The following is a 23,322-nucleotide window of genomic DNA, read 5'->3' as shown; positions in this document are numbered from 1 at the left end:
GAATATGATTTGGGTACTAGTGGGTATGAGGGGTTGTGTCCTGCGGCCAACAGGGCATAGCTCAGTTATACTTTTTCCCTGTCTGTGTCGATTAAGGACCGATCGTTGTATATGACTCTAGGCAAGTCACAGATTATTGTCCCGAGCACATACTTGGGTATGGGTGTAGGGAAGGCTTGCTGCTCTCTTGTCGCGGATCCGGCTCTTTTTGGACCAACTGATGGGAAGAGGAGGTGGTGGAGGTCCTTGCGCCACACTGAGTCCGGGACTCAGGAGTGGGGGCTTGGAGTCCAAGTTTGGATGGGGACCTGAACACCCGAGACAGGAGAGTGGTGGGTTAGTCCTGCTTGTGCCTGGGGTACAAGCAGGGCGTGTGTTTTCGGGGCACCCAGCTGGGCATATTGATTCGTAAATCGCCGAGAAATCCGGTATGGCTTGTCTGCGGTTTAGCACCGTAGTAAGAACTAAAAGTGGAAAAGGAGAAGAAATAGAACTGATTGCTCAACTCTTGCTTGAAAATAGAACATGTGCTTATATAGACTGGCTAGATGATAACTTAATACGGCTTATAATAATAATACATAAATAAGGACGCACTATTAGTATTGCTTTCTACTAAAGAAAACCAGCGAACAATAAAGCCTATCATGTTCCTTGGAGTCGGGAAATTATTCCCACTACTCGGATAAGTCTTGCGAGTACATTGTGTACTCAGGGTTTATTTACCCCTATTGCAGGTGATGCTTGAAGAGTACCTTTGTGTGGAGGATCCTTCTGGTGGGCTCAGACAGAATCCTCGCCCCGTACCGCTAGATGTCATTTTAAATTCCGCTGTTATAATTCCGCACTCTGGTATTTGGTATTGTAATAATGTACTTTTTAAGAAACTCAGATGTATGAAATGGACTGGTATTATAACTCGTTCTCATTATTGGATCCTTAGAAAAAATGTGGATCTTTTGGGTTCTCCCTCGGGGTGTGCCCGACGGACACCGCTCGCTGTAGCTTGCTTTCGGAGTGCTTAGTATCTGGTGGAAGACGAGCGCCTCCATAAGTACGCTATTTCGGGCGGTTCTGCCACATCTAAGGACCACACTGAATCTGGGACTCAGGAGTGGGGGCTTAGAGTCCAAGTTTGGACGGGGACCTAGACCCTGTCGGTGCGGGACCCATAGGATACCCCACAAGGAAGGGAGAAGATCTAGTCTAACTAGGATTCTTCCCCTGTAATCTTAGTAGTAGTATTATTCTGTAATCCTACTAGAAACTCTTATTGTAAACCGACTAGGATTCTGACCTCCTGACTGTATAAAGGAGGGTAGGGATCCTAGGGATAGGCGACTTTACAACAGAACACTTTTCAATCAATCCAACATGAAGGCTAACGCCGACTGGACGTAGGGCTATTACTCGATCAAAGATCGAGGGTCCGAACCAGGATAAATCGACTGTCTCTTGCATTTACCGTTGAGTTCTGCATATGCTGAAGCCCAAACATACTGCCCGGGGACTCCGTGGCAGGCTATCGGTGGTCAAACATCGACAGCTGGCGCGCCAGGTAGGGGCTTTCGGCGACTTTGCATCCGAGAGCTCGATGGACCTCGACAACATGATCTTCTCAAAGGGATCAACCTTCATCTTCAGTTTGTGGATCTGCGAGGCAGGCGGCGATGGCAAGCTCCAAGGGCGTCTCCTCGAAGATTCTGATCATCATCAAGACCTTTCCATTTCGACGACAATGACAGATCAACTTATTGGAAGATTCGCGCAGCTCGCGATGTCCGATCCGACTCAGATTTTGTGGCTTCACGCATCCAATTCAAACTCAAGTTCTACTTCCGAAATGGAGTCTTATCCGAGTTCTTTTCTGATAAGGCTTCGAGGCACGACGTCAACCTATCAAGGATACAACTCGGAGTACACTCAAAGTACTTTAAAGAAGTCGAGTCCTCTTCCGTTCGGACTCCACAACATGGCAATATCTTATCAGACATGGACCGAAGGATCCACCAATCTAGTGCTTAGAATGCCACTGAGAGGAGCCCAGGAAGGTCTTATCTTAACTATAACATCACAAGACTCCCTCCAACTACCGCCACGTACTTTCAAGTACAATGCTGCTGCGGGATTAGCCTAACTCTAATCCCTATCACAAGACTCCCTTCAGCTATGGCAAGATACACAAGAACTACAAAATACGCCCGGGGGCTGCTCTACGTCAGTAACTATCATATTCATGACTATGGAGATTTTAGACCACGCAACAAAGTGCTCGATGAATCAAAACAGCACAACAGAAGGGTATTTATAGACCAAGAAAGTGGTGCACATAGACCGGGAGCACCAATGGAACAAGCCTAACAAAGGACAGAGTAAAAAGACAGAATTCAATGAAGGATGACTCAGGCGTGAAAGAACAGTACTCAAGGACAAGCATATTCGAAAGGATATACCAACACTGTACAACTCGTGAACAAACATCATTTACACTCAACCACCACCATACAACTACATCTAACAACAACAGACTACCAGAGAATATGCCAAGACCCTACATCTGGGTTCTTTTTGAACATAAGAACCCGGATATATGCTCGAGGGCTGCAGCAGGAGAGATTTTCAGTTCTTTTGAACAACTCAGATTCAAGACCCTCCAACTTTTTGTTCCAAATAGCAAGAGGCTCGGGGGCTACACTCAGTGAGTGCACTTTTTCCTTCAAAAAGCGCACATCACTCAGAAGACTTCTTCAAGACAGACGACTTCAAGGCCACACGACAAAAAGAACCCGTGTATATACTCAGGAGCCATTCGACGAAGAATCAGGGCGATTTTAAGAAAAGACCCTCAAGCTCCTTGTGCCAAACAGCAAGAGGCTTGGGGGCTACATCCAAATGGGAGTACTTTTTTCTTCAAAAAGGTACACACCACGCGAAGATCTCACGAAGCGCTACACGGTTTCGCTCAAGAAAGCACTCGGACGACGCTTGTTCCTGCTCGACAAGACTTGAAGGAACAAGACGAGGCTTCTAGAACTCAACCATGAAGTGCTCGGGGGCTTGTCGGTACGGGACCCACGGGATACCACGCAAGGAAGGGAGAAGATCTAGTCTAACTAGGATTCTTCTCCTGTAATCTTAGCATTAGTATTATTTTATAATCCTACTAGGAACTCTCATTATAAACTGACTAGGATTCTGACCTCCTGACTGTATAAAGGAGGACATGGATCCTAGGGACAGGCGACTTTACAACACAACATTTTATAATCAATCCAACGCGAAGGCTAACGCCGACTGGACGTAGGGCTATTACTCGATCAAAGATCGATGGTCCGAATCAGGATAAATCGACTGTCTCTTGTGTTTACCGTCGAGTTCTGCATACGCTGAAGCCCGAACATACTATCCTAGGGACCCCCGTGGCAGGCTATCGAAGGTCAAACATCGACAGACCCCTTGATAGGAGAGTGGTGGGTTGGTCTTGCTTGTGCCTAGGGTACAAGCGGGGCGTGTGTTTTGGGGTACCCAGCTGGGATACATCGGTCCGTGAATTGCCATGTGATACGGTACGACTTGGCTATAGTCTAGCACCGTAGTAAGAACTGGAACTTAAAAGATGGTAAAATAGTTCTGATTGCTTACCACCTGTTTGAAAGTAGCATATGTGCTTACATAGAATGGTTAGTTAATGAACTAATGATGACTGCTAATGAAATTGAATATAAGGACACACGTTTAGTAATGCTTCTTGCAGATGCAATAACCCACAAGCCAAATGAGCATTGCATATCCTTAGAGTCTTTTATTTTTTCTCTATCGGGTAAGTCTTGCTGAGTACAGTTGAGTACTTAGGGTTTTATTCCTCCTGTTGTAGGTGATCGGAGGATACTTAGAGTAGACTCTTGGGTGTGGAAACCTTCTGGTGGGCTCAGAGAGGATTTCTTTCGCGCTACGACCGTAGTGTTTATTTATAACCCTCACGAAAGGTTTTTATAAGAAAAGATGTAAAATATATTAGCATCTCTTGTATATAAATATCCGCTATGTTAATACTCCACCATGTCATTAAATTAATCCTGCTTTCCCTGTAACTCTGATAACATTGTTATATTCCGCTGTTATAATAAATTGAGGTAATATTCTGGTACTGTAATAAAGTAATGTAAGAAATGACTTAAGAATGTTGTAAGCTTTATTCTCTCATTTATGATCCTGATGGAAAAATGTGGATTTTCGAGTTCTCCCTTGCGGTGTGCTCGACGAAAATGCGTAGTTTAGTGTCCTCTCTTAGGTACTTAGTGTCTAATGAAAGACAAGTACTTCTATGAGGCATTAGATTAGGTGGTTCCGCCATAGTATTTTTCAAAATAAATCTATACATATAATTTTTATATTTTCAAACTCAACGACTTAAAAGTTACGAATGATTTACGTTTCTAGTCTCCGATCCTTGGGCGGTCCCTCCAGACACGCGTGGTGCCCACCCATTGAACGGACCACGTCCACGATCCACTCCGCCGCCCCGCGCGGGTGTTTGAAAAAAGGCCTTAAACATTGCATAGAATAAGCCAAAAAAATAAAACCAGCCTCACAGGGTTTTGAACTCGTGACCTCCACTGTGTACTTGTGTGGCTCAACCACTGTGCCCCACAAGGTTTCGTTATAACATTGTCATTTCACTATATATGTTGAAACCAGCGGCGGATCCACAGGGGGTTGGGGGGGGGGGGCTCCAGCCCCCCTAATGTCTTGATTTCAAGCCTAATTACTGTAGCAAAAGATTAATTTCACCATTAAATCTTCATGCAAATCAACATCTCCATTGTTTTAGTCCCCCCTTATCCCGTATCGTGCATCCGCCACTGGTTGAAACGTAGAAGGTAATGCTCCTCTGCATGGTCCACTCATAAAGTGCATCACAAGAACAGTAGTTTTTCACTTTTTAATACGTGAATAAAATTCGAAACTAGTTTATATAACTCATATCAACTCCAAATCGAATGATTCTTTTTTCAATGTTCATATAAAATCATTTTCTACAATCTCAGTTACTTATATTGTGGTGCTTCATCCGCTTTAGCCTATGTATACAAAGCTTCGTGACCAGCTGGATCGAGGTGAAGAACAGATGAATGCCAACGTATCATGTGCAAACTAATTAACCTGTGTAAATTTAGAAACTACCGATCAGGACCACTGGATGCTGATCCAATGAATGGGGTGAGAGGTGGGATTTTTTTACGCTTAAGGCCCCCACCCGCCGGCCTTTTTTTTACGCTTAAGCCCCCTCACCCTATCTATTGGATCAGCATCTAGTGGTCCTGATTGATAGTTTTCAAATTTGCACAAATTGATTGGTTTGGACCTGATATGTTACCCAGATGAATAGCCACCTTTCTCTTTTTAATCTAGAATTAAAACTTGTAACTGGTATTTCTTCTCATAAGAATTCCAAATTCGATGATTATTTTTCCTATATTTTTTCGAAAATCAAGCTCTATCAATTTATTGTGTTTTTATGGCCATTATTTTGGTCATCTTTTCATGTGACTTAGTTTTATCAATTCATAATTTGAATTTCAAAAAATGACAACTTCAAACAATATTTTGAAGCAGTAAATGATTTCAGCTGAAAAACTCATAAACATAAAAGTTGTAGAACTGCTCAATATCTACAACTTTTATTTTGGTCATTTCTTTATCTGACAAAGTAACAGTAACATTGTTCACAAAATTTACATCTCTTTGTCGGATGAAGAAATGACCAAAATAAAAGTTGTAAATCTTGCTGAGCTCTACAACTTTTATGTTCATGAGTTTTTCAGCTGAAATCATTTACTGCTTTTAAAATATTGTTTGAAGTTGTCATTTTTTGAAATTCAAATTTTGAATTGATCAAACAAAGTCACATGAAAAGATGATCAGAATAAAAGTTGTAGATCTCAAAAAGTTGTAGAACTTTGTAGTTGACAACTTTTTCATTTGAAATCATTTTATCAAGGATAAATTAATTAGTTTACAGAATATTACTTAATTTTATATAAAAAAGACGATAAGCAGTTATGGGCCTAAAATATGAAATTGGCCCATCATAGCAGGAGCCTAGTCAGCCCATGATCTCCTGACCGTTTGATTGACCATCGAACGGTCTACAATCCGTCAATCCGTAAATTCCTTTATAAATTTCGGCCACCCCTTCACACCGGCTCCCTCCCTCTCCTTCATCCGTCGCCAGCTCCCTAGTCCCCCACCCTGATCATAACTAGGTGTGCACTCTCTACGCATGTTACAGCAAGGGCATATTTGTTTCTCTTGCCCACCATTCCCCAACCTTGCCCATGGGCAAGAAAGAAAATGCTTCTGAAGTATATTCTTCCTTCCCTGGAACCAGTTGTGAAGTTTCCATTGTGTATATTTCTGATGGGAGTTCATATTACCCAAACAAAAAAAAATACATAATAATAGGATTGATCTTGGCAGCAATTTATTTCTTTGCCCCTGATGATGACTAAATGCATTGAATTTATGTGAGAACTGTCATGATATTACAGGCATCAAACTTTCACTAAACATCAGGATCTGTGTTGTGATCATTAAATCTTGATCTCTACTTTCATTTACCGCCAACCTTCATTTCTTGTTCATCATGCGCAGGCTGAATGTCATCTGGAATTATACAAATTTGAACACCGCAGTAGTTTGTTAGCTCTTGCAGTAAAAAAATATGTCTCCTAGGAGGTGTGCTGACCATAGAGAACATGTGAATCACAAGCTATACCTGCACATCAGAAATTCAAATTGACATTCAGAAATAGCAGCAGAAGTCCATAATTACCAACCTCTACACGATTCTTAGATTGATTGTTCAAAGTTCAAACACAAACACTTTCCAATTCACTCGAGGAAATTAACTAGTCTGCTGCTGCATCATTAACATAATAGAAAGGATCATCATCAGGTAGAGGATCGGACATCAGATGGTCATCTCCAGATTCTTGATGAGCTGTTGGTAGCACAGGTACCACATCGGCATCAGCTACACTACCCAATTCTTCTTCTGCAAGTGACATTGTAGCAAAGGGAGCATTGATGCTCTCCCAGTTGAAGTCGTCCTCACTTAGAAGGGCTGGTTCTTCACTAACCCATTCTGCTAACAGATCAATATTATCTAAGCTAATGGGATCCAGTGCTTCTTTAGCTCTCCTCAATATCCTGATTAATGGAGAGATGTTAAACTGCCATGCCACCAAATACTAATTAAAGTTGGCAGAGTTAATACAAATGTACAGTTTCATATTTTACCTCTCACGAAGCTTCTGGTTGTAGCAACCAAAAACCAAATCATTTAACCTTGATTGTTCAAGTCGGCTTCTTTTCTCAGAGAAGACGCCCTCAAAAACACTCCAATTGCGTTCACAACCTGTGGCACTACAGCATTGACTAAGAACACGAACAGCAAAAGCTTGGAGCCATGTAACCAAGCAGGGTCCTCTGACCTTGCTGGAGCTATCACAGGTGAAGGTGATGATTCACCAGCTCCTGAGCCGGATGAGGGAGCAGCCATAACCAATCTGATGGGAAAAAAAGATGCTAGCTATAAATTTTTTTGTTGATTCAGAGTACTACGAACTTGAAATTAGGAAAAGCTAATGGATTCTAGGCAGATCTTTACCTATTCGAACTTGAACACTTGCTGCAGCTCAAGATAACAGAGAAGACGACCTGCAGCCACCACCATCGGGCGGACTGTCCCCATCGGCCGGACTGTCCTCCGCGTGGGAGAGGGGCTCAGATCTGCAGCCGAGAAAAGCTTTGTATCCTACAAATGGTCACAAGGAATCAACAATTAGATTAGAGATCACAATATATCTTCCATTCTTACCTGCAAATCTGCAATAGAGAAGAAGGCTGCAGCAAAAGATGGTCATATGTTCATAGCAGCAATGGAGAAGCTGGCAGCAAAAAAGAAGTAATGCTAATTACCTGCCAGCAATAAAAACCAATGGTAGTTACCTGCCAGCATCACTATTTGAGATATGTGAGCCTCATCAAGGTACAGCAGGCCTATACATAGGTAAGTCAATTTTGCAATTTGCATGATAACTAGGCACTACTTTCCAAATTTGTAGCCCACTAGCCCCATTCAAATAAGTCGCTGATTTGGAATAGCAGGCAAGCAAGAACGCTCAACAGACAACTGAAGGGCTTCCCCCCGCTTTACCATCGCGATATCAGTAGTTCAGCACCTAGCAGTGTGTAAAACTTGTAGTTCCTCAGTAGTGCTACTTGATATGTATTGCAGTGATGCAAAGATCAGGTAATATGAGAGGAGATGTCAATAGGTTGTATTCTTATCATTCTGTGACTTTTGAAATTATACAGCCTATTTGTCAAGCAGATAAGTAAATTTTTTAAACCACCAACTGAGTATCGCAGGTAGCAGAATGGACACCAACTAGAAAGGAAATAACACAGAAAAACAAAAAAACAGTATTTAAGGAGAAGTTATGCTTCCATGTATTAGCTTGTAGTTTCTTGGTTTAAATCTGAATATGCAAGTATCTGTGCACTCTGAATGAACTGTGTTTAAGCAGTTGGTGCGTCAAAAATACATTTCAGTCTTGACTCCTGCAGGTTGGTGCATTTTGGATGAGAAGCCTAACAAATGACATTGGCAAATCATACAATTCAAATAGCCTCCCAAGTTTGTGCCCAGAAAATCAGCAGTGACTCCATAGGAAGATGGATAACCACTTAAACAGGTAATTTATCAAAGTTTATCGCCAAAAATCATGTCATGATTGGGTTCAGCAATTCGCAACTGCATATTTGCATGAGTAAGATGTCCATGCGTATATCTACTTGAGGAAGTTTTTTTACCAGTGGCATTTCTCAAGAGTTGGGATCGTAATACAAGTATATAACCCTACAATTTCACTGGCTGCTGAAATGTGATGCTGCTCTGAATCTACTCGCGCGGAAACTGAAGACACGTAATACGCTACTCTATTTATTAGTGTATTAGAGATGGAGCCCGCACCTGTGCATCTCATGGGCAGAGCAAGAAAGGAGCCGGGGTGGCGCCGCCGGACGGGTTGTCGGGCCCACGGCGACGGTGGCGGCAGCCGAGTCGAGCGGGGACTGGCTCACGACACGACGCGTTGGCGACGGTTAGCGGCGGCGGCGGACTGACGCGGCGGAAGTCGGCATTGAACGACTCCGACGCCTTCCGAAGCCAGTGGGCCGGCGCCTGCCCTGCCCTGCCCTGCCCTGGGTTTCGTCCGTGGGGAGAGAGAGGAGAGGAGTCGTGCCCTGGACGGCCAAGATCCACCATCGGCCGGACTGTCCTCCGCGTAGGAGAGGGCATCGGGTGGACTGTCGTGTCGCTTCTCCACCTGCCGTCATCGCTTGGGAGCTTGCATCGGGCGGACTTGTAGCACCTCCATCAGGTCGATGGGGAGGAGGGAGGCCCGAGGGGCGCCACCATACCAGCGTGCTGCCATCCTGCCAGGGATGAGGAGAACGAAGGATGGAGGCGTGGAGCAGAGGGGGCGCCGTAGCCGGCTGCAGTTAGGGCCTAGGCCACTCGGGGCCGCCTCCCACGCCGGGGCCAGGCCGCTGCGCCGTCGCACTGCACACCGGGGCAGGCCCCGCAAGCCTGCGAGACCCGTGCACGAGCACGGGCACGGTGCGCCGGGCCTCCACGCCGCGCGTCACATGGGAGCCATCGTCGGCCGGACTGTCCTCCGGGTGGGGAAGAAAGTGGGAACAGTCGAGGATGGGATGGGACGGACGGTCCGGCGCGAGGTTTCCTTTTGGACCGCTGAGCGGACTTTCGCGCCGAGGGCAAGGTGAAACGCGAGATTACGTCGTTCGTACCAGCTTTTCAAATGATTTGTACCAGATTATACGCGTACGTAATGGAGTCAAGTACAACACGCAATAACAGAAAAACGATTATAAAGGAGAAAAAGGAAACGTCCAATCCAGTTTAGACAACAGGAACATGCACAGGTAAGCACAACAGAATTTACTGAGGTGCACAATTTATAAACTAATAATTAGATGGCATGGAAATTACATCATGTGACTTGCATTCTTCAGTCCCATGCACAAGATATTGGGGAACTCAAAAGAAATTTCTGAAGGGCAACTTGAACTACATTTTCAGAAGTACTAGTGTACAACCAAACTCATGGACTTGATTTGCACTGTCCCTCTGACAGACACCAACTCTAATATGTCAAGTACTCATTATCTAATAATTAGTGATTAAAGTATCGCATAAAAATAAGATCTTAGGCAAGCAGACACAATCTGTTTCGTATGCTAATTATAGCAAAGAAATTAAAAAAAAATGAAAGACTCTTGTCCTCATCCACTTAATTATCAGGCTAACAACATCCACTGTTAGTGCTTTGCTCATGAAACACAGGAACAAAGCACATCAACCATTCATGAAGCACCAATTTGTTACATCTGAGCTGGTGTACTGAAGAAACACAAAGCATAGAGGCAAAAAAAAAAAAAAAAGACACCAAATCTGCCATTGAGCAAAAAATAATGAAAACTTGGTTGTTTCACCTGTTAGATTGATTTTATTTCGTTCGGAATAAATTTGCTTGTTTATGAGTTCGAATAAATGATCAAATTTTAATAGTAGTCCATTACAGTTTGTCAAATCAATTTATTATCTACCTTGTCTGTTTGGATTAGAGTGCTACTGAAGCAACCGGTTCTTTGTCAAAATCAAACATTCAACCTGTTGAGCTGAAATCTGACAGAAGCAAGTATGAATTTTCAGGGGCAGCATTTTGTGTCGACTTCCTTTTCTGGCAAAGAAAATTTCTTCCCTGTTCGCTTGAACTTATCAGTCTGGCTTATCAGCCATGGAACAGTGTTTTTCTTTCACAACAAATCAGCTTCAGCTAACTTATCAGCCGCAGAAACCATCAGCTACTCATTAAGTTGTTAGCACCTTGATTAGCATCCTGCAGAAACACCCTATAAAAGCATCCTGCAGAAACCATATTTGACTAGTATGACGATGATTATCATATAAACGAAACTTGACTAATAAGACACTGATAAAATGATTAGCATGCAATTGTACAACAATGATAAAACTATTAGCATAGAAGCATCCTGAAACATGACAGAACTGGGTCAGTTTTAGGGAGGAAAAACAGGACAGGCAAGGTAAAAAACAAAATTCCAGCAGAGATGCACAGCAGAAGTGCTGATAGTAAAATTATTCACAATTTACGATTTTACAATAATGGTACAAGAGCTATTGCTATACACTGTTAGGTAGGTCTAGAAACCAGCAATGACAATGGACTTTACGGAATGCTTGAATTTGAATGGTGGTCCTTCATAAAAGTTAGCCAGCAAATCTTCACCACATGTCACAATGCGAAACGGGCATGTTGGCTTGAAGTCACATCTCAGAACCCTCTTTGAGTGCCCATCAAACTCTCCAACTATGCTGCCAAGAACATAATTTGCTGCCAAAAGCATAATTTGTTGCAAGCAAGCACAGACAACTTCATCATGATTATGTAAAAAAGGTCACCAGCAAGTCATTCTGTTAATGAAAAGAAAAAAATTGTCTAATAACACCCCAATGAAATATCTCGGAACTGAAAAAAACAACCAAATAGTGAAGGTACTTCGTACTACACTACATTACATATTTCAGCCAGTCATTTTCAAATTCATGAACTCATAGTTATTGCAACAAAAACTTAGCAGCAGTTGCACTTTATCTACAAAAATTAGGTAGAATTTCCACCAGTTCACAGCACTATTCGTTATTGAATTGAAACATGTAGTCCTCATTCACAATGCAACCAGCCAATGACCATTGAAGTTAATGGCAAAGGGTGTGGCAGTACCTGGGATCACCTTGGTTCACGCTTCCTAAAACATGAACATAGAGACCCAGAGTGCACACCTACAGGTCAAAATGTGGAAAACTGCTGTCACATGGTTCAATCTAGATCATTAAACGAGAAGAAGCGTATCAAGGTTTCTTTAGCTAGGTTGCCATGCTAACCTGTGCCACTTGTATCATTACATTGTCAAGACCACTGAGCTGAGCCCATATTAATATTTCCATGTGTTCTAGTAAAATATTTAGAGCACAATTCAACAGAATAAAAGCCATATCCAAAACTAAGAGGCATGCTATGCTACATGTGGCAAGAAGGGAAGTTAAATGAGAACACCACTAACCTCAATGGGAGCCCCAGCATTTGATTGAATGGAATTTAGAGTTCAGTCCCTTTCCAGAAATTAGACCCACCTGAAAAAAGAACAGAACTTGTCAGCAAACTAAAAGATGTGAAACAGACAATAGGAAGCCCTTAATCAAATAGTGAACCTTATTGTTGCAACTTTTATCCGAAGTCGCACATTACTTCGGTGTGGTGCATTGCATCTCAGAAGATTTACAACCAGACGGACCATCATCAGCCTGCATGGCAAACATGAGTGATGAAAGGGATGCATAACTAAAGAGAAATAATGAACATAAAAGGTATCCTCAAATATAGAGCCATCGATGAACTGATCAATTTTTCTTACCTGCTCAGAAGCGCCTGAAATCTCAACTGGTGGTGCTTTTTTTCTTGGCTGAAGTTGGAGAGGTAGAGGCTAATAGTCTCCCCTGATGTTTTGGTTATAATACCAGCCTACAACAAGTCAATCAGCATATATGGAGCAACCAATATCATACTTCCCTTGACATTCCACCATCTTTAAAATTCAGTGACAGAAAAATCTGGTGTAGCATTGGTGTATACCCTTCCACCTGTCATTTCAATCTTTTTTTAGCATCCTGATATCCACCATTTGTGGCCTTGTGGAGCAGCGAGCAGTTACATATTGAGAAAATAACTGTGGGGTATTAACCCCATGCCCAGAATAATAAACCACCATTATTCAAACCAGTGTGGCAGGGTTAACCAAAAATTAATGTCTTATTTTTTTCACCAAGTTAAGATAGCCCGCACCCATGTCAGATCCAGATACCCATGTTGGATTCCAAAAATTGGCATATCAAGAACTTGTGTACTATCATTGTGGCTTCGTATCAAAAACTTGTGTACATAAGTCAAGGTTTTTTATATTTCCATGTGTATATCTCAATCGCCCTGTTCACCTCAAGCATAGAGAGCTAGTTGCAGTACACAGGTACTACTAAGGACACACATCAATCAGAGATTCCATATATACATAGACTTCTCCTTATTTTCAGCCTATATGTCCTATATTTTTTGTACATAGTAGTGCCTGTATAGCTTGTAGGCACGCAATGCAACAAGCTGCTAAGCTCAGAGCAGCATCAGTTGATCGCTAATGTCCTCCAAAACAAAAACAATAAACACTCTTCATTGAAACCCAATTTTCACACTGGGGCACAAGCAAAAGGTACAGACTACCAAATCTCTACTCCTAAAATTCAGATCATAATTGCTTGGGAAATTTCACTGGAACTGGAACTGGAACTATTAGATCGTAATTTTCACTGGAACTGGAACTGGTTAAATTCACTCGATCTATTGGCTTCAATCAGATCACTGCAACTTAGTAGTCAGTCATTTTTTATATTTCGGCTTCCGCACCATTGAAGCTCCCTCAACTATCGAAATTACCAAGTCCACCACCTCATTGGAAAAGTCTTGCAACTTAGCCCAAATCATGGATAGGTCTCAAAGATAGGTGCAAGTTAAGCTCCAATTCTTTTGCAGGCGTTTGTCCTTAGGATTGCCACTTATACCAGAGTTTAATCGCCTGAATTAATTCTGGGCCACTAAATCGGCAGTAAAATTATGGCTTTCTAGATTTGCCTGGATAGTATTGCATTATTTCAATTACTAATGGAAGATTTGCATTGTTTTCAATTACTAATGGAAGATCAGTACATATGGTTGGCCTAAATGAATATACTTAGAGACTATTCAATTAATTCCGAAGTGTCATTTGATTCATTTGTGACCTCACAAGGGAAGGGAACGCTAGTAATGAGAGACATTTATAGGTGTGGACTTGCCTGATGTAGAATGAGAGGGCTGCTTCAAGGCTACTGCTTGCTGTGCTCATGAGCCCTGCCTTCCTGTATCAGATATGTGTAAGGAACGAAGGTCCCTACAACACTGCAGAGGAAATGGACTCAGTTAGATTAGATACTGTATGCATATACAAGAGCTGAGATTGGTAAATAAAACAAGATACCCTAAGTTACTGATAAAGGAAATGACCAGGCAACATGAGTAGTAAAGTACCAAATTTCCAACCAAAAAACAAATTAAAGATGATATGACCACCGGTAATTAACTGACAACTTGGGTTGAAAAGGAAAGCCTGATTCAGTAGTAGGTTTGAGGTTGATGAACAACATCCATCAGTGCAATCAACAATGTACAGGCAGCATAACAAACTGATGAATCAAAAGAAATATGGCAACCGAGATGGACAAACTAACTGCACTTTTAGAATGAAATATTGCTGGCTGAATCAATGATGGCCTAGGTAGGAAGGAGGATGGGAGAGACTCGCCTGGTGCGGTGTTACAGGCCACCGGACAGCCAGAGCACGGTCACAGCGCTGGCCGTCGGAGGCGCACGACGCAGGGCATGCATCCTCATCCTCAGGGAAATTAGGGGTGGGGGTGGGGATAGCATGTAGATGCAGCGCAAGCAACTCTCTTAACAGCAGCAGGGAAGAGCAACGCAGAGAGAGGGATTCCTGTCCTCACTGCTATCAATATACCTATGGTTGCTATGAAGAATGAATAAGGGGAATTTAATTTGGTGTCTTCATACCAGGTTGCAAGATTCCCACCATCTATGGTTCTTCGATTCGTTTGTAAGCTATGATGATTTTCATGAGATTACTGCATGGTAAGGCTGGCATAACTGCACAAGTAACCTATAGCCATCTTGTGTGACTTCGACAGTATATGGAATGATAAAAAGTGAGATAATCTTTACTCGCACAACAAAAAGGAATGAAACTTCGACAGTGATCATGCTTGCTATTGGTAGATGTGCAAGGTTAAAAATGATAACAGCATGTGTGGAAATCTTACTGAGACGGTATAATACCTCAGTTGCAAAACGACCAGCCAGTCCACAACCAGCAGCAGCCTGCAAACCAAGTGAACAATTCATCTGAATAACCGATACAATGCAGCTCAGAATGTGGGTAAAAAACGTATGCGCACAAAACTGATGAAGAGAATTTGACCTAAAATACCATAGAACTACCGCTAAGTTGATCCATAATCAAATGGTCCATTTTAATTTAACCACTCATGAGCACAGGACCGGGTGTGCTTAAACAGAATGGTAGGGAGCTACACAAGGCTGTGTCAGCTATTCTACAAAATACCATTAAGCCCTTCTCATCCAGCACCTCGAAACATAAAGAGGTCAGGTAAAAACTGATAATTAGAAGAAAAACATTTTTGAGGAACAGTTATAATTATAGTTGCTAAGATCACTCGGTTTAGGTTGGACTCTACTAGGACTCTACTAACTGCCACGATGGAATTTGCCAGGAATAATTCCAAGGTTCATCGCAAGCGTCAAGTACCCGTCGTCGTGAGATCCGAGCAGAACCGTACGTGTTCAAATGGCACACAGCGTTGTTATTATTCTCTTCTCCACCAACAGAGCGCTAGGCTCGAGCGTGGTGTGTGCCGAACAACAACACTCCACGACGGCAGGGCAAACACGGATCGGGGCGGATGCCATTTCTCACACAAAGCACGGGGGATGGTTGTTACCGACGGATCCATGAAGTCAAGGGAGCGGGAAAACGGAAGGGGGGAAGCCGTGCGTCCGCCATACCTCGGGTGCAGTCGTGGAAGGCCTTGGCGACGCGCATGGGCGTCCGGCGCAGCCCCCCGCGGCGGTCGTCCTCGCCGAGCCCCACCGCCGGCTCTAGGGCGAGGGCGACGGCGGCGGGCAATGGCGGAGGACGGCCAAGTGCGGCGCGCGAGGGCGAGGGCGAGCGATGGCGAGGGTGAGGGACACCTGTAACCTGTTGGCCGCTCACTAGCCGATAGACCTATGTGGCGTACACGTGGCAGACGACAGGGACCTGTCGGCACCCTGAGGGCCCCGTGGAAGCCGATATCGCCGTCCTTCTTTTCTAGACACAGCCATCGCATACTTTTTTTACGAACCCAAACATCTCCGTTTAATTGTCCTTTGCCTCGATGCTGCATTGGAGTGTTGCCTTTATTGCAAAAGTGTGCTTGCTCTTAAATTGCTTGTAGAAATTAGCAGCACGGGCCATTGGACATCTGGATCAGTATCGTTCTTCAACTTTTGCACTGCAATCAATAAACCTGCATTACGATCGTACATGACACAAACATTCTCCCTTCCTTCGACGAGAGCTCGTTTCAGCAACTTTAGGAACCACAATTAGCTTTCGTTGTTCTCCGATTCAACCAGTGCAAAAGCAATAGGCACAACCTGGTTGTTGCCATCAACCCTATAACTGTTAGCAACGCACCTCTGCCCAGTCAAGAAAGTGCCATCAACACATAGTAGAGGTCGACAATGCTTGAAGGCCGGTATCATGCAACCGAAAGACCAAAAAGCTCATTTAAGCACACAGTCTCCCTTCTCATTTATGTAGTCTTCAATATCAATTATAATGCCAAGGTTTCTCGATTGAATGGTTTCTAGAAGAGCTAGCAGGTGATGATATGAGTCCTTGTACGTACCGAACCTATTTTCCAAGGCCAACTATTTAGCTCTCCAAGCCATGTCATAGGAAATCTCATACCCAAATCTATTCTGACTAGCAAGTATTATCCGAAAAGAAGACATGCCAACTTTTTCAACAACGTCACCGTACATTTCGTTTGCAACGAATGCCGCCGTCATGTTCCTATGCTTGTTCAGCGAAGATTGCAGCAAGCAAGTGTGTGGTTCGACAATAGTGGCTATGAAGTTGCTCTCAGTACGTGGCATATGACCATGAACATGCCAAGTATAACCCGGGGTGACACACTTAACGTCCCACATCGTGGGGTTAGAAATGACGACCATAAACTGCCTCTTTTCGGAAAAAGCCCATCGCCGAACAGCGTGTTGCAGATGAACCTTGTCATGAAACATCTGCCTTTGTCTGACCTCAATCCTTGAGTACTCCCACAAAGAATGATGACCATCATCGACCGTCATGGCATCAGGTGCGATGTGAACCCAGTCCTCACGAATGTCGGTCTCGTCGTCAAACCTCCTGCCAGCAAATTCATCCACGAACCCGACGTGCTCCGCATCGTCAGCCTCCATCTGTTCGACGATTCTTTCGTCCTCCTCACCCAGGTCAGCTTCCATGGATGGACCATACTCTTTCGCTTGTCCACCCTCTGTCGTGTTCTCAACCGCTTGAGGATCGCAAACATAGGTCTGCTCAGCAATTGCTGACTCTAAGTTCTCCTCTGCTGTACCTGTGTTGCTACTCTCACCCTGCATGGCACAGTCTAAGAACTCAACAAGCATGATGTTGGCATAACGATGCTCCAAGCCTTGGTCACAAGAAAATGTCACTTCTTTGTGTTACTAGACTCGTACAGCTCCCACCTCCATCCATTCTCCCGCTTTTTAGGCACCAACATACTAATCCTGAAATGGTGCTGGGTAGGCGGAACACCTAAGTGCTCGTGTAGCTAGGCTAAAACTTGTTTCCGGCTATAATCTAGTGGCGAATTAAGTTCTATGTCAAACAACTGGAAATCGGTAAGGTCTACCCCATTGTCTCCATATGTGATTTCACCATTGCCATAGTAAATTCTGAAAAGGACTAAATCGGTCGATATTCCTATTCACATTGTGCAAAATATCATGTAAGTTAATTGAGGTAACCTTAAAATTATACCCTAAAACTAACCCTAACCTACAACTACAACCAAAACTAATAATTAATCTAAAACCAACCCTAAAATCAGAAAAAACCTAATAACTAACCCTACCCTAGAAAAAAAAACTAATAACTAAACTAACTAACCCTAAACAGAAAAAAACTAATAACTAACCCTAAAACTAAAAGTATGCCTAAAACTAAATCTAGCTAATAAACTAAACTAACAAAATCTAACTAAATTAAAAAACTAAACTAACTAAACTAATAAACTAAACTAACTAAAAAACGTACCTGAGACGCCTCTAGGGGACCGGCGGCGACGCTGTGGGGGCGGCAGCCTACGCGGGCCAGGGGCGCAGCGGCGGTAGCAAGCCCTTGCAGCCCGCGCGGCCGAGGAGAAGCGGCGGGCGACGGCGCGTCGGTGAGCGAGAGAGAAAGAGCGAGTGAGAGAGACAACGCGAGGAAGAAGATGACCGGTTAGATACTTTAGCGCATGTCATGGCTATCGGCTAACTGGGTGCCGACATGGCTATCGGGCCGATATGGGTCCACTGGGCTGTCATGTCTGGCAGGGTCGGGTACCTAGTTGGCTACTTGGACGCCGACAGGGTCTTGTCGGCCCACCAGTTGCCGATAGGGCCCCTATCGGTTAGCCAAAGGCCGACAGTATACTGTATTTACAATTCTTACTATCCAAATTCTAGATTTGCAATTAATCATTAAAAAATATTATTTAAAAAAAATCGGGCAGTGCGGGGCAGGGGCCAGGGCGTGTCCGGGTGGTCAGAGCGCTCGCGCGCGGAGGCAACGCGAGGCCTGCCGGAGCGATAATGCGGGGAGAGGCGAAGCGAAAACAATTGTTTTTGGCGTGAAAATGAATCTAGACATATAATCCTATATCATGTTCATCATGTATGTATATGTAATCTAGGGAGTAGGGATATACTCCAAGTTTAAATTAGTTAAGGCTTGAAACTTGGACTTGGATAAGAATAATTTGATTGCGATGAGCTGGCGGGTAATCATAGCATTCTTTCCTTTTTCATTGCTCTTACAGCTATATAAACACAAGGATGTACGTACATTTGTATAGGATATAACAATCTCACGTGGATGGGACTACATCATGGACGAGTGTGCAGCAGGTTTGGGATGCGTGGTGAAGGCTATCGCCGTGCTGATGGTAGCGGTGGTGATTGGAGCTCGCGCGACGTTGGTTCACAAGACCATCCAGGTATCTATGTCGTTCATTCAAGACATCAAGTGACATGTTTGTTTTGCTGCTGAACATGTATATGTAAATAATAATGGCACAGAGTGACGACGGCGATGTCATTGACTGCGTGGACATGTACCATCAGCCGGCACTCAAGCATGCTCCGCTGGGGAGCCGAGAAATTCAGGTGCATGCTGCCGTTGCCATTGCCATGCGGTCTCGATCGATTTCCATCAGAGATCGTAACTTTTTTGTGCGAAGTTCAGAGATCGTGCCTACATGTATATAATCTGTTGTTCTCTGACATTGTTATCAAACGCGACGTGTTCATGCATGTAGGCGAATCCTGAGAGAAGCATGAAAGCCATCGCCGCCGCGGTCTCCGCTCCGAATCCGCTGGAGTGGCATCAAAGCTGGCGAAAACGAGGGAGCTGCCCGGCAGGGAGCGTCCCTATCCTGAGGAACTCGAGCCGTGCCAACCCGGAGGCCGCCGAGATGGCGCGCCGGGCATCACCGTTCGGACGCCCTGCGATCATCGGCGGCAACGCCAGCTTTGATGTCCTCACTTCCATGGACACGTCCAAGGGTAAAGTGGAGGTAAATTAAAAAGATGGATTTGATTGGCTGGCTGTACTGCATCACGTCAGCTACTGTTGAGATATTATTTGTACACAAGGTCGCCGCTGCGTACGCCACGAACGGGCCGTACCTCGGGGCTCGGGCCGAGGTGCCTTATTGGAAGGTTAACGTTCATCCTGACGAGTTCTCCATGAACTACATTTTGGTTGGTAGCACGCTGGATCCAAAGTATAAGGCGTTTCGGGGAGCTGACCCACCTCCACATCTCACCAACCAGATTGCGGTTGGTCTCGTGGTAAATCCCTTAATCTAGGACCCTTTTATTAAGAAAAAGAATGCAAAATCCGATGGTAGCGATTTAATTTTTGATTACTCTCCTCGCTTCATAAATAAACCAATTCTTAAAGTTGTTTTATTAGGTCAAACTTTTTTAAGTTTACTGAACTTATAGAATAAAAGAGGGCTAAAATTTATAAAACCAAATTGGTATAATTAGTTATATCATAAAGTATATTTTAATATGCTCATTCGGTACATAAAGATATGTACTCTTTCCTATAAATTCGGTCAAACATAAAAAAGATTGATTTAAGATAGTTTTAGAAATTGATTTATTCAGGAATGGAGGGAGTAGATACATAATTTGTGACATTTTGCACCCGGTATTTCCATAAGTACTATATATCGCATATGGTTGTGTTTCTAAGAAGTTGTTCCAAGTATTTGTATTTTTCTCTCCAAGTATCTAGAAACCACATTTTCAAGAGGCCGGAACACTCGCCAACAACACAAGTGCACAATCCTTCTCAAAACCATTGCACTATAGTAACTTTTGGATGAGCCATTGGACTACTAGTTGCCCCTGTATGTGTGTGTGTTTGTTTTTTTTTTTAAATTTATTTTACAGTAACAGGAGAGGAATGCGGGGCTTGCTGACGTGCCTTGCTGCTTCGTTTGTTTAACCCAGCCCAAGGCCTATAATGCATGGCTAGCTCCATGCCATGTTCTTCTACGTGATCAATGTCGGTGTCAAACATGCTTAATACACTTTAGACCGTCAATCAAGCCACACGTGAAGTATGGCGCAAGCGCAGCAACTAAAAAAAACAAAAAAGCCTTTCAAAAGCATTGTTTATTTGGGGAAAATTTGTTCAAAGCAAGTGACTCAAAATGCCCTTTATTATCACAGGAAACTCTCAAATTTGACGGTAATTCAGCTAGGTTTCCATTGAATTTCTATGTCAACCAATTTTGTTTAACATTGGCGTGCACATGTCGATATCGCAGGCTTGGCCCGCCATCTACGGAGATTCCGTCTCAAGGCTATTCGTCTATTACACTGTAAGCATTCAATAATTCAGACACTCTCGAACACACATGCAGTATCCATTACCAAATTATCAAGGATGTCCATTCTTCATTTGACTAAACTCACATTCATGCTAAATAATGGTGTTTTTAATATCGGTATATATACTGCTCGCTCCATTCCAAATTACAAGATGTTTTGACTATTTAGGTATGTAGTTTTGCTATTCACTTAGATATACATTTTGTCTAAATACATAATAAAAAAATGTATCTATAGAAAAGCTAAAATGGAAAGGAGAGAGTAATAAATTGCTATATATACCACCCCCATGCAAATTATTTACGGTAATCGTGATGAAAATCAAGCTCACTTGTCTCATTTCTGTTTAATTATTATATGCACGTGCAGAACGATGAAGGAGTCGTGAACAATTGTTTCAACCTAGATTGTGGAGGATTCCATCTCGTGGATACAACGCCAGCTGCACTCGGAGCTCAGTTTGGCAATAAAGACTCCCAAGTTTGAGGTGACATATACGGTATCGCAGTTGGCATACACAGGGTAATAATAAGATCCCATTAATTTTCTTTTATAATAATTATACAATAATTTAAAAACACACACCTCTGCACAGGGCTGTGCCATTTTGCTTATTTCTTCCTCCTATCACATATTATTATATATATTATTGCATCCTGCAGCTTTCATTTTTTTTTTAAAAAATGCATCCGATCCAGGATCCTGCTGGGGGAAGGTGGTGGGTTTCGGTGCTGGACCAGGACATCGGCTACTACCCGCAAACCCTTTTCAACGAGAGGTTCGCCGTGGGCCACTACGTCGAGATGGGCGGGCGGGTGTTTGACAGCAGGCCTGGCGGCGTCCACACGACCACGACGATGGGGAGCGGCATGCCGGCGTGCGGGGGCTGGGGCGTCGCGGCCTCCATCGCGGCGTACCATGGAGTCAGCAATGATGGTGGGATCCTCTTCAACGACGACGCCAGCCGGACCTTGGTAACGAAGCCCGGATGCTACGGAGCGAGCCCCCTCGGGTTTGACAAGGAAAGGGGCGGTTTCAACGTTCTGTACGGGGGGCCAGGAGGAATCTACTGTGACCGGTAGTGCGTAAGGACAGTCCTAATAAAAAAAAACTAGTAGTTTCTATAACATAGGATACCGTAAAAAAAAAAGTACTGCTTTCAAACCCATGGTTTCTATGAGTAATAATTATTTTTTTTTTCTCTCTTCCAATTCTATCTTCTTCCTCCAATGGAAGTGCGGCATGAGCCCCCTGAAAACTAGTGGTTTCTCCTTAATGACGATTTCATGGTTTCTGGGTGCATTTGGTCAAGAGAAGACCTGATTTCTTCGTGAGGAAATCATTTCTATGATTTTTACTCTCTTTCTTCATTAATTACGTTGCCATATCAATATTTTACCTACATGACAAATCATTTAATGAGAATAGAAACCATCGTCAATACACGGATTGGTTTGGGACTGGCCTAGTATGCTACTACGACTGTGCCGGCGGCCTTGACTGCGTGTCTGCGTGGACATTTACCAGCAGCCGGCCGCCACTGAAACATGCATGCTCCGCGTAGGAGACGAGAAATTCAGGTTTTTCGCTCGTACTCTGTTAATACATATATAACGGTAATGCTAATGCTATATATATATATATATAATGGAATCTTAAAAAAAATTGGACCCTTTGCTTCGCGCTCGCTCCAGCACAGCGACCGGCCCAACAGGCCATCTACGCTCTCTTCTCTATCTACTCCATCTACACTGCGACAGTCGACAGAAATCCCCAACTCCCCGCTTCGCTCATCGCGGCTCACAGCGCCGTCTGCCCGCCCCAGGCCGTCTCGCGATGTCGCCCCCATCCCGCATCGAGCCACGCCACATCTGCTGCCACGACGTGCATCATCCCCTACCGCGCCTACTCCGCCTCGTCACGTCGTGCCCTGTCCCTTGCCGCGTCGAGGTGCTACCGACGCAGCTGTTCCCACCAAGAGGTCGTGGCCGCTGTCGACGCCGGCGCTAGTGCCGCGGCGACGCTCGACCTCAGCTCACGACATCACGAGATCCGGAGTGGCCAGACCCGGAGCGGGCTTCTCCAGCTGCACCTCTCACTCCCTTCCTTCCTCAGATGTTGCAAGCGTATGTTTCAAGTATTTCATATGCATATTGCAAGTGTTTTATGTGGATGTTACAAAAGTAGATCAGGATTGTCGGTGCAGAAAGTGACCAACTAGTAAATATTTATAGTTTTGCTGTACGTTGTGATCGGAAGTGGCCTATCACTCAATGATATAGGATTT

At 43.8% G+C, this 23,322-nt stretch overlaps 1 protein-coding gene and 2 long non-coding RNA genes across 7 annotated transcripts; 1 reads left to right on the top strand and 2 right to left on the bottom strand.

Moving 5' to 3' along the window:
• Window positions 1–6,561: 6,561 nt before the first annotated feature.
• On the bottom strand, window positions 6,562–9,761 carry LOC136522689 (uncharacterized). The gene is made up of 5 exons (XR_010775963.1): window positions 9,041–9,761; window positions 7,673–7,819; window positions 7,497–7,571; window positions 7,303–7,420; window positions 6,562–7,212 (listed from the first exon to the last, which is right to left on the bottom strand). It is a non-coding gene; the product is annotated as an uncharacterized lncRNA (long non-coding RNA).
• A 1,410-nt stretch (window positions 9,762–11,171) lies between these two features.
• Window positions 11,172–16,058, bottom strand: LOC136522590 (uncharacterized). 5 transcript variants are annotated; one of them, XR_010775932.1, is made up of 9 exons: window positions 15,858–16,058; window positions 15,111–15,152; window positions 14,057–14,159; window positions 12,589–12,814; window positions 12,386–12,478; window positions 12,238–12,307; window positions 12,059–12,126; window positions 11,898–11,956; window positions 11,172–11,587 (listed from the first exon to the last, which is right to left on the bottom strand). It is a non-coding gene; the product is annotated as an uncharacterized lncRNA (long non-coding RNA). The 5 variants fall into 5 exon arrangements; XR_010775930.1 differs by having other exon boundaries at window positions 11,172–11,507; XR_010775931.1 differs by having other exon boundaries at window positions 11,172–11,507; window positions 12,589–12,695.
• Window positions 16,059–18,414: 2,356 nt separating this feature from the next.
• LOC136523411 (protein neprosin-like) lies at window positions 18,415–22,117 on the top strand. Its single transcript, XM_066517100.1, has 7 exons — window positions 18,415–18,498; window positions 18,983–19,123; window positions 19,206–19,292; window positions 19,445–19,702; window positions 19,782–19,967; window positions 20,972–21,025; window positions 21,734–22,117. Exons 1-7 carry the CDS (start codon window positions 18,415–18,417, stop codon window positions 22,115–22,117), a joined length of 1,194 nt encoding a protein of 397 aa, XP_066373197.1.
• Window positions 22,118–23,322: the final 1,205 nt, after the last annotated feature.

Source organism: Miscanthus floridulus, chromosome 18 (genome assembly GCF_019320115.1).
Source record: "Miscanthus floridulus cultivar M001 chromosome 18, ASM1932011v1, whole genome shotgun sequence".
NCBI classification, from domain to species: Eukaryota; Viridiplantae; Streptophyta; class Magnoliopsida; order Poales; family Poaceae; genus Miscanthus; species Miscanthus floridulus.
This window is presented reverse-complemented; position numbering and strand designations above follow the sequence as displayed.

Bases quoted from the DNA above. Each gene is read 5' to 3' on its own strand.
- LOC136523411 (XM_066517100.1), top strand. From the start codon at position 18,415: ATGGCTATCGGGCCGATATGGGTCCACTGGGCTGTCATGTCTGGCAGG. The intron at 19,124-19,205 runs GTATCTATGTCG...ATAATGGCACAG, and splicing joins TGGTTCACAAGACCATCCAG to AGTGACGACGGCGATGTCAT. The intron at 19,968-20,971 runs GTTGGTCTCGTG...TCGATATCGCAG, and splicing joins ATCTCACCAACCAGATTGCG to GCTTGGCCCGCCATCTACGG.